This window comes from Orbicella faveolata, unplaced genomic scaffold, assembly GCF_042242905.1.
Source record: "Orbicella faveolata isolate gen_17 unplaced genomic scaffold, um_ofav_v1 contig_1, whole genome shotgun sequence".
Taxonomy (NCBI): domain Eukaryota; kingdom Metazoa; phylum Cnidaria; class Anthozoa; order Scleractinia; family Merulinidae; genus Orbicella; species Orbicella faveolata.
In genome coordinates, this window is record NW_028301536.1 from 19,485,231 (window position 1) to 19,501,847 (window position 16,617).

The 16,617-nt window shown below is 39.5% G+C and overlaps 1 protein-coding gene across 2 annotated transcripts; it reads left to right on the top strand.

Moving 5' to 3' along the window:
* Positions 1 to 3,626: 3,626 nt before the first annotated feature.
* Positions 3,627 to 15,116, top strand: LOC149118340 (alpha-L-fucosidase-like). 2 transcript variants are annotated; one of them, XM_089294123.1, is made up of 10 exons: positions 3,627 to 3,707; positions 3,782 to 3,841; positions 5,944 to 6,327; positions 6,801 to 6,907; positions 7,987 to 8,117; positions 8,708 to 8,838; positions 11,924 to 12,024; positions 13,061 to 13,193; positions 13,308 to 13,478; positions 13,646 to 15,116. In XM_089294123.1, the coding sequence occupies exons 3-10, from the start codon at positions 5,990 to 5,992 to the stop codon at positions 13,887 to 13,889; spliced, it is 1,356 nt and encodes a 451-aa protein (XP_089150249.1). In that variant the 5' UTR covers positions 3,627 to 3,707; positions 3,782 to 3,841; positions 5,944 to 5,989; the 3' UTR covers positions 13,890 to 15,116. The 2 variants fall into 2 exon arrangements, with proteins under 2 accessions (XP_089150249.1, XP_089150251.1); XM_089294125.1 differs by having other exon boundaries at positions 3,632 to 3,683.
* Positions 15,117 to 16,617: the final 1,501 nt, after the last annotated feature.

The following is a 16,617-nucleotide window of genomic DNA, read 5'->3' on the forward strand; positions in this document are numbered from 1 at the left end:
TTCACTTGCATGCACTCACCTTCACTTGCATGCACTCACCTTCACTTGTATGCACTCGCCTTCACTTGTGCGCACTCACCTTCACTAGTATTCACTCACCTTCACTTGTATGCACTCGACTTCCCTTGTATTCACTCGCCTTCACTTATATGCACCAACACTCACTTGTATTCACTCACCTTCACTTGTGCGCACTCACGTTCACTTGTATGCACTTACCCTCACTTGCATGTACTCACCTTCACTTGTATACACTCGCCTTTACTTGTATGCACTCGCCGTCACTTGTATGCCCTCACCTTCACTTGTATGCACTCACCTTCACTTGTATGCAATCACCTTCACTTGTACGCACTCACCGTCACTTGTATGCACTCACCTTCACTTGTACGCACCCACCTTCACTTGTACGCACTCACCTTCACTAGTATTTACTCGCCTTCACTTGTATACACTCGACTTCACTTGTATGCACCGACCTTCACTTGTATTCACTCACCTTCACTTGTGCGCACTCATGTTCATTTGTATGCACTCACCTTCACTTGTACGCAGTCACCTTCACTTGTATGCACTCACCTTCGCTTGTGTATGCCCTCACCTTTACTTGCATTCACTCACCTTCACTTGTGCTCAATCATGTTCAGTTGTATTCACTCACCTTCACTTGTATGCACTCACCTTCACTTGTATGCACTTACCTTCATATGTATGCACTTGCCTTCGCTTGTATGCACTCGCCTTCACTTGTATGCACTCGCCTTTACTTGTATGCACTCGCCTTCACTTGTATGCACTTGCCTTCACTTGTATGCACTCACCTTCCCTTGTGTGTACTCCCCTTCCCTTGTATGCACTCACCTTCACTTGTATGCACTCGCCTTCACTTGTATGCACTCGCCTTCACTTGTATGCACTCGCCTTCACTTGTATGCACTCGCCTTCACTACTCCCCTGCTTTGTCAAATTTTCCCAGCTAAGTGAGTCCAGATGATGAGAAAAACTGACTTTATAACTAGATTTTGTTATAACCTTAGCAGCACGATTTTGTGAAGTTTTTCAATTAATGGATTATTCATACCACCCCAAACTGGGCAGCAATAATAAAAATGTGGCTGACTCAAAGGGGATTTTTTATAAGTGAAGGTTAGTGCATACAAGTGAAGGTGAGTGAATACAAGTGAAGGTGAGTGCATGCAAGTGAAGGTGAGTGCATGCAAGTGAAGGTGAGTACATACAAGTGAAAGTGAGTGCGTACAAGTGAAAGTGAGTGCGTACAAGTGAAGGTGAGTGCTTACAAGTGAAGGTGAGTGCATACAAGTGAAGGTGAGTGCGTACACGTGAAGGAGAGTGCATACAAGTGAAGGTGAGTGTGTACAAGTGAAGGAATGTTTGTACAATTGAAGGTGAGTGCATACAAGTGAACGTGAGTGCATACAAGTGAAGGCAAGTGTGTATAAGTGAAGGTGAGTGCATACAAGTGAAGGTGAGTGAATACAAGTGAAGATGAGTGCATACAAGTGAAGGCGATTGCATACAAGTGAAGATGAGTGCGTACAAGTGAAGGTGAGTGAAGACAAGAGACGGTGAGTGCATACAAGTGAAGGTGACTGAATACAAGTGAAGGTGATCGAGCGCATACAAATGAAGATAAGTGCGTACAAGTGAAGGTGAGTGCATACAAGTGAAGGAGAGTGCATACAAGTGAAGGAAAGTGCGTAGAAATGAAGGTGAGTGCATACAAGTGAAGGTGAGTGTATACAAGTGAAGGAAAGTGCGTAGAAGTGAAGGTGAGTGCATACAAGTGAAGGAAAGTGCGTAGAAGTGAAGGAGAGTGTATACAAGTGAAGGTGAGTGCATGCAATTGAAGGAAAGTGCGTACAGGTGTAGGTGAGTGCATACAAGTGAAGGAGAGTGCATACAAGTGAAGAAAAGTGCGTACAGGTGTAGGTGAGTGCATACAAGTGAAGGAGAGTGCATACAAGTGAAGGAAAGTGTGTACAGGTGTAGTTGAGTGCATACAAGTGAAGGAGAGTGCATAGTGAAGGAAAGTGCGTACAGGTGTAGTTGACTGCATACAAGTGAAGGAGAGTGCATACAAGTGGAGAAAATTGCGTACAGGTGTAGGTGAGTGCACACAAGTGAAAGAAAGTTCGTACAAGTGAAGGTGAGTACATACAAGTGAAGGAGAGTGTGTACAAGTGAAGGTGAGTGCATACAAGTGAAGGAAAGTGCGTACAGGTGTAGGTGAGTGTATGCAAGTGATGGAGAGTGCATACAAGTGAAAGAAAGTGCGTACAAGTGAGGATGAGTGAATACATGTGAATAAAAGTTAAGGAGAGTGAATAAATGTGAAGGCGAATGCATAAAAGTGAGGGTCAATGAATACAAATGTATGGAAGTGTATGTGAGTTGATCTTTCCGCCATATTATGATATACCATATATGGTATAAACATAAAGTGCTCTATATGCATGCTAGCATGAAGTATATACCAGGAAAGTTTCTCATCCGATGATTGCTCAAATAATTTGAAAGAAAGCGATCAACAGACCACAGGAATAAGATAACCTATTAATGTTGTGTCCAAAAATACCTTGGTTTTCAAAAATTAGATGTCGGAAGGCTCAAAAACACGCAAAATTTGGAGATCGCTCAATTAAAACCGCGATTGAAAAGTGAACCTTCACGCCCGTTTCCTGGGCGATATCTGGAGAACCCAACGATGAACAACACGAACACGAAATTATGATCTTGATATGGTTTAAAACGTTTGAATGGTGGTAAAAACGAATCATTTAACATATGCATAAAAATGATCAGTGGGTTTAAACCCATTATTTTGTACACGATAGCGTGGAGGACCTGCTGATCAATACTCGAAACCCTCGAAATATGAGAAAGTATTTGATGGAAAATGCTCCCTTACAAAGACATTTGAACTATCAAGTCATATGCTGGGTTGGAAATTAAAGTAAATAATGTACCAAGGAATTATTTTTCTGCGCTAAATTATCCGCAAAACTGTCAACAATAACATTTTCTTCAGCGAGACCAACCAACTGACGCAAGCCGAGCAGACGTGTGGATATTTTAGGTGGTAAAATGATATAAAATCACTGTACGGGAGACCTAGATGAAACAGATGATATTCAGAATAACATGGATGAGACCTCTTGGCAGAAAGGTGCTTTATTTCATGTCAAAATGTTCGTCAAATATGAGATCGGAGCAGGATCTGTTTCCTCGGGCGTCCGCATGTCGTGGAAAGCTATTTCTTGCCTCGCACCTCTGACAAGAAAGGTATCCTAAACTAGTGCTTTGGGTTCTGATTTTTTTTTAATGTCACAGTGAGTTCAATTAAACTTGTATAGGCTGTAAAAGAAAACTCATAGGATGTTATATGGAAAGAACTAAAAAATACAGAATCTGGTTCCAAGCAGCAAGTGAATTAAAGAGGAAAGAAAATATGAACAGGGACACTTCCTATGCTAAGCCATTGGCAATAAGAGTTAACTTACCCAGGAGCAACTTGTAACGCCAAATCTGACGTGTTCACCTCTCCCTCCTGGATCAGGAGTTAGGATCAAATTTCGTTTTACCCAAGCCCCGCTGACTAAGAGAGACAGGTGGCTCACAGGGTACTCGTTGATTCCGCTAGCTGAGCAACTGGAGCTGACGGAGTAGGTCTATTCTACTTTTACCCTGTAAGAGCTTGCTTTGAGATCTCATTTTTGAAGTTGATATCTTGTCTTCTGAGTGATTTTTTCGTTTTGATCAGCAAGAACCACGGGGAAGTTTTGCAGTTTGATCCGCGAGAAACAGACTGTAAACACTTGAGGTGAGCAGATAAGCATACTTGAACTTAATTACGCTGTACTTTCCTTTCTATTCAATTTGTCATTGTCGTTAGCGACAATTTGATGTTTCTCAGTGGAATAGATTTTCGCCTGTCAGGAATGCCTGCAGTGTATTTTAATGTACTTGTTCTGACTTCTTAGTTGTTGTTGTTGTTTATGTCACTCGGCTTCCGCTTGTGATAATCACATGATCGATAGATTGTTGCACGCAAAACTGTTTGAGGTTTACACATACCCTAACTGAGAATAAATTAGTTTCTGTTAACTTCTCCGGTTGGCAATATTTAATTTCATGAACGCACACGCTAATAATGGTGGATGTCGTGCTGAATTTACAAGTTTTAATTATTTAAATTTCCGAAAGTACCAGAAACCTCTCTGCATATATGATGGTTTAGGGGCAATACAAACTATTTAACAAACACTCTACATTACGACTATACCTGAAAGCTGACAGATTGAATAAGATTACATAATCTGATTATGTAATAGTATCAAGCTATTATAAATAGAAGAAAAGCAGGGAAAAACATCGTAATCCAAAGTTTTGTGTGGGTTACATAAGAGGGTACCAAGGGATGGCGATGATGATGGGGGAGGGGAGGGGGTGATCCCGTTTCACGCACGAATTTAACTTAGTTTACGGGTCTCATATTCTTTTAATTCTTGGTTTTCATGTGACGTAGTCATATTCCAAAATTAGAAATTGTCTTTCCTTCTGAGGTTTTAGTTTCATCAGGTAAAAGACCCCCATAGGAACGTGATGTTTGACAATGTTTTAGCTTGACAGAGCTCTTCTTTTCGTAACAGAGCACTCCAAGCTTTTGTGTTGTGTGTGACATGAAAATGGCGGCCCGAAAAGACTGTCTTGTAGGTCAAAAGATGAGTTATCACTAAATGGTGCTTGCACTAGAAGAAGCATTTATTTCAATTTGTTGGAGCTGTAGAGTGAAAATTTTTGTTTCAATAGCAAAACTCAAGGACAGATGTTTTTGTTATTTTATGGTTGCCATGTTTGTGCCCCTCTGAAGGGCACAAACATGGCGTCTCCATACAAAGCTCTATAAATTTGGGTGACACACTTCTGTGGATAACGGGCAAATGCAAAACAGCAGAAACCTGATTCTTGGCGAGGTTGTTTTTATAGCAATCATCTATCATATCCCAGATTCTTGAATTTATTTATTGAATGGTTACAATTTTTAGTTTTGATCACGACTGGTGAAAACGGAGAATCGCTCCAAGCAATGATTTTTTCCCGTATATTCCCATATGTCTTTAAGTGGCTTCTCATGCGTCACGCACTAAGTTTTGCCCTCGTCATTTGTCACACACAAACCCTTTGCCACCCTGACATAAATACAGTATCACCTGGGAGAGGTGGTGTCAGGTGGTACTCTTTGATTGTATATGGTTGGGGATTCTGCTGGGACTCTGAAAATCTGAGCCCCTACACCAGACTATGGTCAGCTGCATTTTCCATCCCTGTTGTAACCTAAACATCAAAAATTCCCTTGTAAATCTCTCTTATTCTAGGCTGGAAACCTGGATATCAACACTAGTAACTCTCGATCTCTTGTAATATATTTACTGTTCACAGCTAATAATCACTCCCTCTGTCTTGAATATGTATCATTTACTGATTACCGGTACAAACGCAAGAGAAAGGTTTTACCCTTCATAAGATTGCGAAGGAAATGTTGTGTAGCACGCCAAACAATACAAACGTAAGGTAAAATTGACAGAATAAATACTGGTGATGCGATGTCTGGCAGGGTGGGTTGGTCAAAACTGTATTTTTTAAAGAAATCCATTATATTAGTGTTGGTAAATTATCGGAAATTTAGTTTGAGAATATTTTATGCAGCACAATTGCAAGTTAAAACTTTATTTTGACAAAATTCCGGGGTTACATTTATTCATGGCTAGGTCAGCTTCCCATGCCGTTCATTATCTGTCATTTGGTCACCAAAGTTGAGCAAACATACTTGTAAAGTACACAAGTGAATGCATTGCTCTGATCTTTGGTTACTACAATTTGTCAGCAGTTAATAGTTGTGTTTGTTTTCCCTATTTTTTTCAGAATCACTAGAAGATAGCACTTCAGTCCAGGACTTTGTCAACTGGAAATGAATAGTGTACAATTCATCTTTACCCTTGCCCTTGTTCCCCTGGTTTTGAGTCAGTATAAACCAACATGGGAATCGCTGGACTCACGACCTCTCCCCTCTTGGTATGATGAGGCTAAGTTTGGTATTTTTATGCATTGGGGATTGTACTCAGTACCAAGTTTTGAAACAGAATGGTTTTGGTACCGCTGGAAGCACGACCAGAAGCCAAACTTTGTGGAATTCATGAAGGAAAACTATCCACCAGACTTTGAGTATGAAGACTTTGCTCCAATGTTCAGGGCGGAGTTCTTTGACCCTGAGGCATGGGCTGGCCTTTTGACAAAGTCTGGAGCAAGGTGAGTTTGGCCAATTGTCTATTTATTAAGTTTTTAAAAAGGATTACAAGTTTTCAATCTGTCAGGGTACAAATGTTCAGTAGTCAACTTTTATCAGTGAGTGAGCTCTGAATTGTGTTTTTTGAGTTGGTTATGCTCACCTGGTGGCCTAGTTGTTGTCAGTAGTTGCCCTTTATCTTTCTTTTCTATTTCATTATTCTAGTGGTTCTTACAGTTCTTTGGTTCTTGTGGAACCTTGTGGTTCTCTCGTGATGATGACATAGAAATTTCCAGTATGATGCAGCATTGTGTTTGTCTTGATTCTACAAAGGTTACAATGATAAATCCATGGACTTAAAAGACTTAATATAATTATATATTATTTATTATTTATTGTGGGACTGTGCCAGTCCAGTGCTAATCTTATCATGCAAAACTAACATTTCTCACAATTTCACTGTTAAACTTATTCAGACATTTGAATTATCCTTTAGATATTATGTCCTGACCAGTAAACATCATGAAGGATGGACAAATTGGAGATCAAATGTATCATGGAACTGGAACTCTGTTGACAACGGACCTCACAGGGATCTAGTGGGTAAGGACAGTTATGTATTAATTACACTGATGAGAAATATTTATGTATGCTTACAGGTAATCTATAGTGTCAAAACTACTTTGTTTGCCAATTAACTCTTGATTGATTTCACACTGCTAATAAACTCAATAACGGTTTTAATCGGCAGTATACCCGGTGTTGTCACTGAGCCCCAGCTGCCAGGGAAATTTGTCAATTGAGAAGAGGTGATTGCCGGCTGGATTTTGTTTGGCGATCACTCGTTTAAGGACAACGAACGGTTTTTAGGTTACGCACATACTGGCAATCATTTGATATCTGAGCCATATCAACCTGTCTAAATGAAAAGTTCAGAATCAATTCCTGACTACCTTGAGTATTGGTGCCACTATAATGAGTAAAGTAATTGAAATTATAAAATTTTGTTTTTGATTACTTACTTAGCATGTTCTCTTTCCATGTACTGCATCCACCATCTTGTAAACACAAAGCGGGGTAGCCCTGCATTCAAGGTGTTGCAAAAGATTGGGGATGAAAATTTTGTTCCAGGTCTCCGGCAAAAAAAAAAAATGGTGACTGTCTCGATGAAAACCTTAGCCAGGAGGCTGTTTTCTTAGCTACAAACCCGCTTACCACAGATACATTGTACAAAAATCTCCCTTGCCATGTGGTCTCTCAGTACAATGTATCTGAATATAGTGCAGCATAAAAAGTAAAATTGGCACCAATCCAAGATTTCAAGGTGCTAGAATTGACTTGATTACTATTGCTTACCTCTGTTTCTCATGTATGAAGTGACTGAGAGTGATACTGCTACCCTAACCCTTGATGGGATGCTAGTCCACTGCAAGTCCCCCTCCCCACAGAATTGTTTGTCCTCGTAACATTTTGTTGGTACCCAAACCCTGAAGGATAAACTGGTGAAGAATGGTAATAAAAACGTATCAAAGTATAAACTACAAGAGAATAAAGGAAACTGTTGTTACTAGCCACCTTAAGTAAGTAGTACTCAGCTGGCATGGTCATTATTCTTGCTTGTCCTGACACTCCACCTGAGTGTGAATCGTCCTGCTGTAACTAGTCTGTGCTGTAATTTTCAGGGGAGCTAGCAACTGCCATTAGAAGTAAAACCAACATCACTTTTGGATTGTATCATTCCCTCTTTGAATGGTTCCATCCTCTCTATGAGAAGGATCTTGCCAATAACTTTACGACACGGGATTATGTCAAGGTATGCCAAAAGTGTAGATGTTGAAATTATATATTACCTAATCATGCACAAAGCTATGTTCCCATTTTCCACACTATTTTTACTTCCATTCATATACCAGGTATCCTTTACCAGGGGAGTTAAGATGCAGTATTTATTTATCTATTTATCACTGCAATATATATTTTTGGCTTTGTGATTTGAACGTCTACACTTGACATAATACTTTTATAACTCATAATTTTCCATAATTTTCCATAATTTTCCAAATAAACCCATCATAACACTTGTCGGTGGGACTAAAATCACTGCATCAGAAAAACAATCAACACCGCAACACCGCAAAGCGCCATGTCTCCCTCTGTATATACAATATTTATCTATTATTACAGTTAATTAGATTTTATTAAATTTTTCATGTCAGGAAGTTCTAATGCCAGAGCTGTATGACCTGATCAACATACACATGTATAAGCCTGATTACCTGTGGTCAGATGGTCCTAGGGACCTGACATATTGGGGAAGCAGAAAGTTTCTTGCATGGCTTTATAATGACACTCAGTGATAGGTCAACATAACCTAGTTTGTACTTTGTTTGTATTTCATGTCAGGAAATTCTCATGCCAGAGCTGTATGATCTGATCAACACGTATAAGCCTGATTACTTGTGGTCAGATGGTGCACATGGACCCGACACATACTGGAAAAGTCAGGAATTTCTTGCATGGCTTTATAATGAAAGGTATATGCAAGACTGACTCAGCATATCAGTTACTTTTAAATATTATGTACAGACTTTGAGGATCATGCATACTTAAGGCATCTGTCAGCCAAGTGTCAGTTAATACTATCAGTTGATATGTGGACTAAGTGTCAGTCGAATCATATCAACCAATGCTCTGTCAATATGTCAACTGAGAGTTGGCCTAGTGTCTGTCAAGTTGACATGTTATTCAAGTTGGTAGACAGTTGGTTGACACTATAGGTCAACACTTGGTCGGCAGGTCGGTTGACACTCGAGGAAGACACCATGACTGTTGCATTGCTATCAACAGTTGGCCATGTTTTGGTTGGCTGTCAGTCAGTTGTTTTGCTGAAATGGCAGCTGTATCCTGGGCCCTTCCCTTTACCCACAGGGGATGCAAAAGAAGAGTCACTATTGCCTATGCTCATATGTGGATAAAGCGAGGAGACAGCTCAAACAGCTGTTATTTTGAATACACATCTAATGCAACTATAGGTCTGAACAAACACTGAGTAGGGAAAAACGGACTCACACAAACTGTGGCAGTTATTATATCTGAGGTGTCCAACTTATGGACAGAGGCTGCTAATCCAAAAGTAACAAGGGTCTTTCTTTTGGCCTTAGCCTGTTTGCAGTATGTAAAAGCGATGACGAGAACAAAAACATAAGCTGAAAAAAACAGTATGAAAAAAATAATGTTGCCGGTATGAAAGGTCAAAAATGGCCAATGGCCAATGAAAGTCCCTTTCAAAGGGCTAGAGGAAATTATTTAATATTTGAGTAGATAAGATAGAACTCAGTAACAAGAGCCAACCAAATGATCATAGTCTCAGCCTGGTGTCGGTAAAGTATTGGCCAAGTGTTGTCCGGGTGTCAGTTAAGTATCAGCTAAGTGATGAACGAGTATCGTCTGACATGTGTGTTGGTCAAGAGCCAACCGATTTCGGTGGACATATATCCGCCAATACTCAGTTGATATGTCAACTAACACTTGGTCAACATATCAACCAATAGAATCGACTTTGATACCCGGCCGACAGATGCCTTAGGTACACATGATCCGACTTTGATTTGGTATTTAATGATTAATGATAAGCAACAATTATTGAGCCTACGAACACAACACAAGTAGTGTGTGCACTTAAATCGCTTAAAACAAATAAGGCAACGGGCAATGATGCTATCCTGGCTAAAGTACTGAAACTGGCAGCAAAGGAACTAGCCACACCCCTTACTAAGTTATATAACTCCTGCATCTCCAGTGGAAAGTGGCCAAGTGAATGGAAAAGGGGAGAGTGGATAGCCGTCTTCAAGAAAGACGATCCACTCCATAAAGAGAACTACAGACCGGTTACTGTCCTTTTTGCTGTGGACAAAGTCTTTGAGCAGCCGAGTAGCAAACAAATCACTTCTCAATTCGACAGTCGCCTATCAGATTGCATTACCGCCTACTGCAAATCTCATAGCTGCGAGACAACCCTTGTCTCACTGGTGCAACAATGGAAAATTGCGAGGGACGGCCACCAGTGTGTATCTATATTATCTACGGATATGTCAAAAGCATTTGATTCACTTTACCCACGACTCATGCTTAATAAGTTAAGAGCCTATTGTTTTGAGGAAAACACCGTCAATCTTCTACGCTCATATCTCTCCAACCAACATAATAGAATTAGAATGGGATCACAAACAAGTTCTTGGCAAGTGGTACACAGAGGATGCCCACAAGGATCTGCATTAGGACCACTTCTTTGGAACATCTTCCAGAACAACCTGACCTACAAAATTAATATGAACCTTTCTATGTATGCAGATGACTATCAGATTTACGAAGCAGGAAAGGATCTCACAAACATAAAGTCATCACTTAGCAGGAATGCAGAAAAAGCATCTAAATGGTATGAAGACAACATGCTCAAGTTTAACTATAGTAAATACAAAACCATGGCAATGCAGAACAAAAGAGGGATAACAAATCCGACCATGAGTATTCAAGGCAACATAATTGAGTCGACAGAGAAGCTAAACCTTTTAGAAGTGACGATAGATAGTAAGCTGAACTTTAGCCATCATATCAACAACGTGTGTAAAAAAGCAAGCCAAAGGATCAAAGTCCTTATGAGACTGAAAAACCTGATACCAAGAGAAGCAAAGCTGCAACTATATAAAGCTGCAATCTTACCACACCTTACTTATTGTCACCTCACCTGGCACTTCTGCAAGGCTAGCGACAAGAGAAAGTTTGAGTGCATATAAGAAAGAGGACTAAGGGCAGTATTTAAGGATAAACATTCTAGCTACAAGAAACTACTGGCAAAAGCAGACATACCATCGTTGTACAACAGACGATTACAGGATATTGCTATCTTTATGTATAATTGATTAAGCATAAATTACTACCACAGAGACTTTGGAATCTTTTCCAATTAGACAGTAGCTCATATTACTTAAGGAAACGAGCATTTGTTCTACCACGATTCTCTTCGGTGACATATGGAAAACACTCACTTTGTTACCAGGGGCCCAAACTGTGGAATGATCTCACTCCTAGGATAAGAAATCAACCCTCTTTGAAGCAATTTAAAAGTGTCATATGTAATGAGGATCTTGCTGCTCTAACTGCTAATGTTAGTGACTGTCGAGGCTGCAACCTACGCCAAGAATGACTGTTTGTTGACATACGTTTTACAATTAACATACATAATTTTAATATTTTAATAGGGTTTAAGATATATAATTTTAATATATTCGTAGTCTTTTTAGCTAAGTTAACGGTTGTAATTAGGTTTCTATATACTGTATAAATGCCCACAAATATTTTGTAATTCAGAGTTGAACAAATGATTTTAATTAGGTTACTAGTCAGGTGTCCACGATTAGTAGAGGGGACTTCTCCCCTCGGCTACTGCCTTTTGACACGATAATACAGTTGTTATTATTATTGTTGTTGTTGTTGTTGTTATTATTATTATTATTATTATTAATATTATTATTATTATTATTATGTATTTGGTGTCTGCATGCATCATATTGTTTAAATGAATAAAAGCGATGTTCTGATTCCTTCACTCTCCTTGTTAAGCCCTGTTAAAGACACTATTGTGACAAATGATCGTTGGTGTAGCAATGGATGTCCTTGCCATCATGGTGGAGTGTTCACTTGCCGTGATCGTTATAATCCAGGTGAGTCATAGTTATGTGAGTTTTGCACATGCACCCCACAAGAGGTAATGTTTTGTCCAGGGGGTGACTCTTATATGAAAAGGACTACCATCTGAAAAATTTGTATTAAACGGCTAAAGGAGACCAATCTGGGCATGACTCAGGCTTTATTCAACCCCTAAAACCTGGCTTGACTAATTAAAAATGACAAAGACAGCATTTTTAATTTTTTTCCCAAGTGCACCCAGAAAAGTAGGGAGGCACAGTGGCCTCATGGTCAGTGCGCTCATCTCTGGATCAAGTGGTCCGGGTTCGAGCCCTAGCCAGGGACATTGTGTTGTGTTCTTGGGCGAGACACTTTACTCTCACAGTGCCTCTCTCCACCCAGGTGTATAAATGGGTACCGGCAAACTTAATGCTGGGGGTAACCCTGCGATGGACTAGCATCCCATCCAGTGGGGGGAGGGGGGTAGAAATACTCCTAGTCACTTCATGCTACAGAAACTGGGATAAGCTCTGGCCTGGTGGGCCACTTGGTTCGTATGTAGACTTTACCTACCTATCCTGAAAATTATGACTTCTAATAAAAGTTGATGGCTAGTAAGAATAGTCACTGTCAGTGGAATTTTGTCCTAAACACCCTAAGTGAGACCAAATTCCTTCATTTACAGCCCTATGAGACAATGAACATATCCTCGACCTTGTCACATGGGAGTCCCTTTTGTTTGCTATTTTAAACTTATCTATAACAAGGTTGTTTGTATTGCATTGACCATACTTTGTGGATATACATATACTAAGTTCCTTGAAACACACACAAATGAGAGTTCCCAGTTAAACTTCACTTCCGTGAAGTTAGTAATGACGATCACAAATTGCATTATTACAGCCATATGCTATCAATGTTACGATTGCGGGAATGGCATTTGGGACTGTGGACTTTGCCCAGTCGTTTTAATGTTTTATTACGATAATCCAACTTTTGCAGTAACTAGTTAGTATTATTGTAACATGAGAGAGACCTTACTTGCTACTACCAACTGTTGTTTTATCAAAGGTAAACTCCAGAATCACAAATGGGAGAATGCATTGACGGTGGATAAGGGTTCCTGGGGCTACAGACGTAATGTCGACATTCACTCATATTTGAACATCAGTCAACTGATCTATCAACTGGCTTCTACCGTAAGGTGAGGATTGTCGCTAGGCCACAATGCAATGTGAATAGCCAATTAGCTCTCCATCTGGGATTTGTAACACTGCTCAATGTTGGAGGTTTTAAAATGTTGCTTTCTTTTGGTCAGCTGTGGTGGTAACATGTTGTTGAATGTTGGCCCGACGGCAGATGGCCGCATCATACCTGCATTTGAGGAGCGACTGTTGCAGATGGGAGAGTGGCTGTCTGTGAATGGTGAAGCCATTTACAGCTCCAAACCGTGGAGAGCTCAGAATGACACCATTAACAAAGATGTCTGGTAGGTTGAATTGAGTAAAATGTTTTCTCATCTAAAAGGGACTTCAGCCTTTGAATGTTCCCTGTAGTGTTTCCACTTATTCAATCTTTGTCCCTCTCTGTATAACTTTCTTGTTCTATGTTATGTAAAAGCCAATGACCATAACTCTGCTTCTCTTTTATTGCTAGGTACACGTCCAAAGCTGATGCTGTGTATGCCATCGTCCTTGAGTGGCCGGCTACAAGTAACCTCATTCTTGGAGCTCCAGTGGCAACCGAACACACTACAGTTACCATGTTGGGTTATCAAGGAGAGTTTGCCTGGAAACCAGCAGGTGACAAAGGTGGTATAATTGTCACTTTTCCTGCCATCCCTGTAAACAAGCTTCCTTCCAAATGGGCCTGGGTTTTGAAGCTGGAGAACATTGAGTGAATTGACATCAACTGCTGTTAGATTTTAGCCTGGGGACTTCCATGTTAAAGGAATGGGAATGCTCATCGAAAAATTTTAGAAATATCCCTTTTTAAGGAGGCAAATGTGGGTGTAGTTTAAACTTTAACCTGTAGGTAGCTATCCTAAACAGCCTGACTAATAAGAGTCACGGTAATCAAATGGCATCGAATGTTTTCATCTATGAAGTAATGGAAAAAAATTTCATACAAGATTGATCTAAACCACCATCTGGTAAGTTTGCTTGTTACACTCCTTATTTTTTATACGAATATTGTTTTTCCGTGTGAATATTCTTAGATTATAGGCTATGATATTTGCTTGTCATCTATCCTATCATGACTCGGATGACGTTAAAGTAATGTTGGAGCCAGACTCACAGCAGGCAACAAAGCCTGATATTGCACACCTAACTTCTTGTAGAAATATTATTAGCATCGTATATACGGCTAGTGCTGGTTTTGTTGTTCTTTGGCTAGTTTTGCTGCTTAGAGAAAGGGAGAATTTTATACGGTTTAGTTAAAAACATACAATTGTATTTACAAACACTTCAACACACAAAATTACATTCTCTTCAAAATCTCAGCTATGGGGTTATTCTTAGAATATGATTACAATTTCAGAAATATCAGCCTTAATATTCTTAGAAAAAAAGAGTGTAGTGGGTATGATCGTATGGAAAGTAGTAGATTGTACTATTACTATAAAAAGAATTGGAGTACGGGGTGAATATTAATAATGGCGTTTTTGAAACAGTCAGCAGTCAGAATTAGCATAGTTGAGCAGGTTGGCTCAATGTTGCTGCGTAATTTTGTTTATTTAATGAATTGCGTTGACGTTATTTGACAAGTTCTACAGTAGTAAGTAGCAAGCAAAAATAACAGCTAAAATACGAGAGAAGCTTTTCTTTCACTGTCCAGAAATTTTTATATATATAGAAAAGTGTTTTGTAAGGAAGTCAGTTCGAATTTAGGTAGACAGTAGTCTGGACTTGGTTACAAAACCCCTTCTACTTAAGACTGATGTCTCCTAGTTACTCACTGCTGAACACGACAATTTTTGTATTTGTTTTACTTAACAATGTATTTGTATCTTGCAATTTACAATTAAACTATAGCCTTATAGATAGACTGTAATTTCATGTTTTTCTTTTGTTGTAACTAAGACCAATTCTGGTTGTGAAGAATAATAAAGGTTTTCAGTAACGAATAGTGTTGATGCACTCTTTGCGTAAGACAAAGGGAGTTAGATTTCCCCTCAGTTCGGTTGTCACTTTCGGAAAAAACAATTAGACGTGCGCCGCATCGTAAACAATACACTTCTTTGGTAAAGCAAGGCTGGTCTACATGTACAACACAAGCTGAAGCGCATATACGAGAATGGAGATTGTTGCATACACTTTTAAAGTGACAATGCCATGAATTGCGCATTTGCGACATTTCGTTTGAAACTTGAAAAGTTCAGGGAGAATTTTTCAAAATTCAAAGTGGCGTCGATTAGTGGAGCCACTCGTGGTTAGCCTGCGTCGCAGACAGTCTATACCGGGGATTTTGCGACTTGTCCGGCTGCATTACAGGCTAGGTTAAATGTGCCCTGTAAAATAAATTTTAAGCCCATAGAGAAATGCGATCTTGCACAAACGCAACTTGTGACACTGTCCCTTTAACCATTCAACCGGGGACGCTCAAGCGACCTCGTTTCCAGGGCCTCGCTTCTTCTCGCCTCTCTCTCGCCACAAGGTGCTTATGTTTGCATCCCGCCGGTTTACTCGCAGGTTTCTTGAGCTTATCCTTATGTTTGTGTTGGGAGTGTAAACCATGCTTTTGACGAAGTTCCGTTATAACAAGCAAACATTCTTCAGCCCGGCCAAAGTGAAACTAAAAATGTACGGTATAGTCTGTCCACAGACTTTTATTTTTTTGCTACGAGTTATTTTTCTTCGAGCGCACGAGCGCAAAGTCTATTTTGATCTATTTTGACCCACACCCTTACGTTTTAGCGCGTGTTTCCCACGTGCCGGATAGGATTGATATTTCTCTAAGTTTATGATCTCGACGAACTCAAGACAAAATGGAGGGTCTGTGGACAGGCTGTGTACGGAACAGAAGCCGTATATAACATAATCAATACCAGTGAAGAAGCAAAAACTTAAAATCTACCTGGATATAACAAATAAATTCCATCATGCTATAACGAGAATAATAATAATAATAATAATAATAATAATAATAATAATAATAATAATAATAAGAATGTTTATTAGTGGCTTATAAAAACTACAACTGTAAAAATTCTTGGGACAATATATATGTCAGGGAAATACTAACTTACAAACGAATTACAAATTACACTCATTCTTTATAACCCTTATAAATTTGTCTATTGTCATTTGTCGAAAAAAATTAAATAAGAATAGTAAAAAATACTCTACACATTTAAATGGCAAAAACTCTACTTTAAAAATACACTGTAGCTATATGCAGGTCCACTTCTTGGCTCAGTGTTCGTGGCTTCGGCTAGAGTTCCCCAGAAATAGCATTCTCAATTGCCTTAACGAATATTTGCATGTCCTTTTTCGATATCTAAATCAATGTCCGACAGCTCTAAGTGGACTCTCCTAGGAGTTCACGAGCCTCTTAAACAAAGTAATGCTGATCTCAGCAGCGCAAAAGATACTCTTGCCCTGATCCATGATATGGTAGTCGCATAA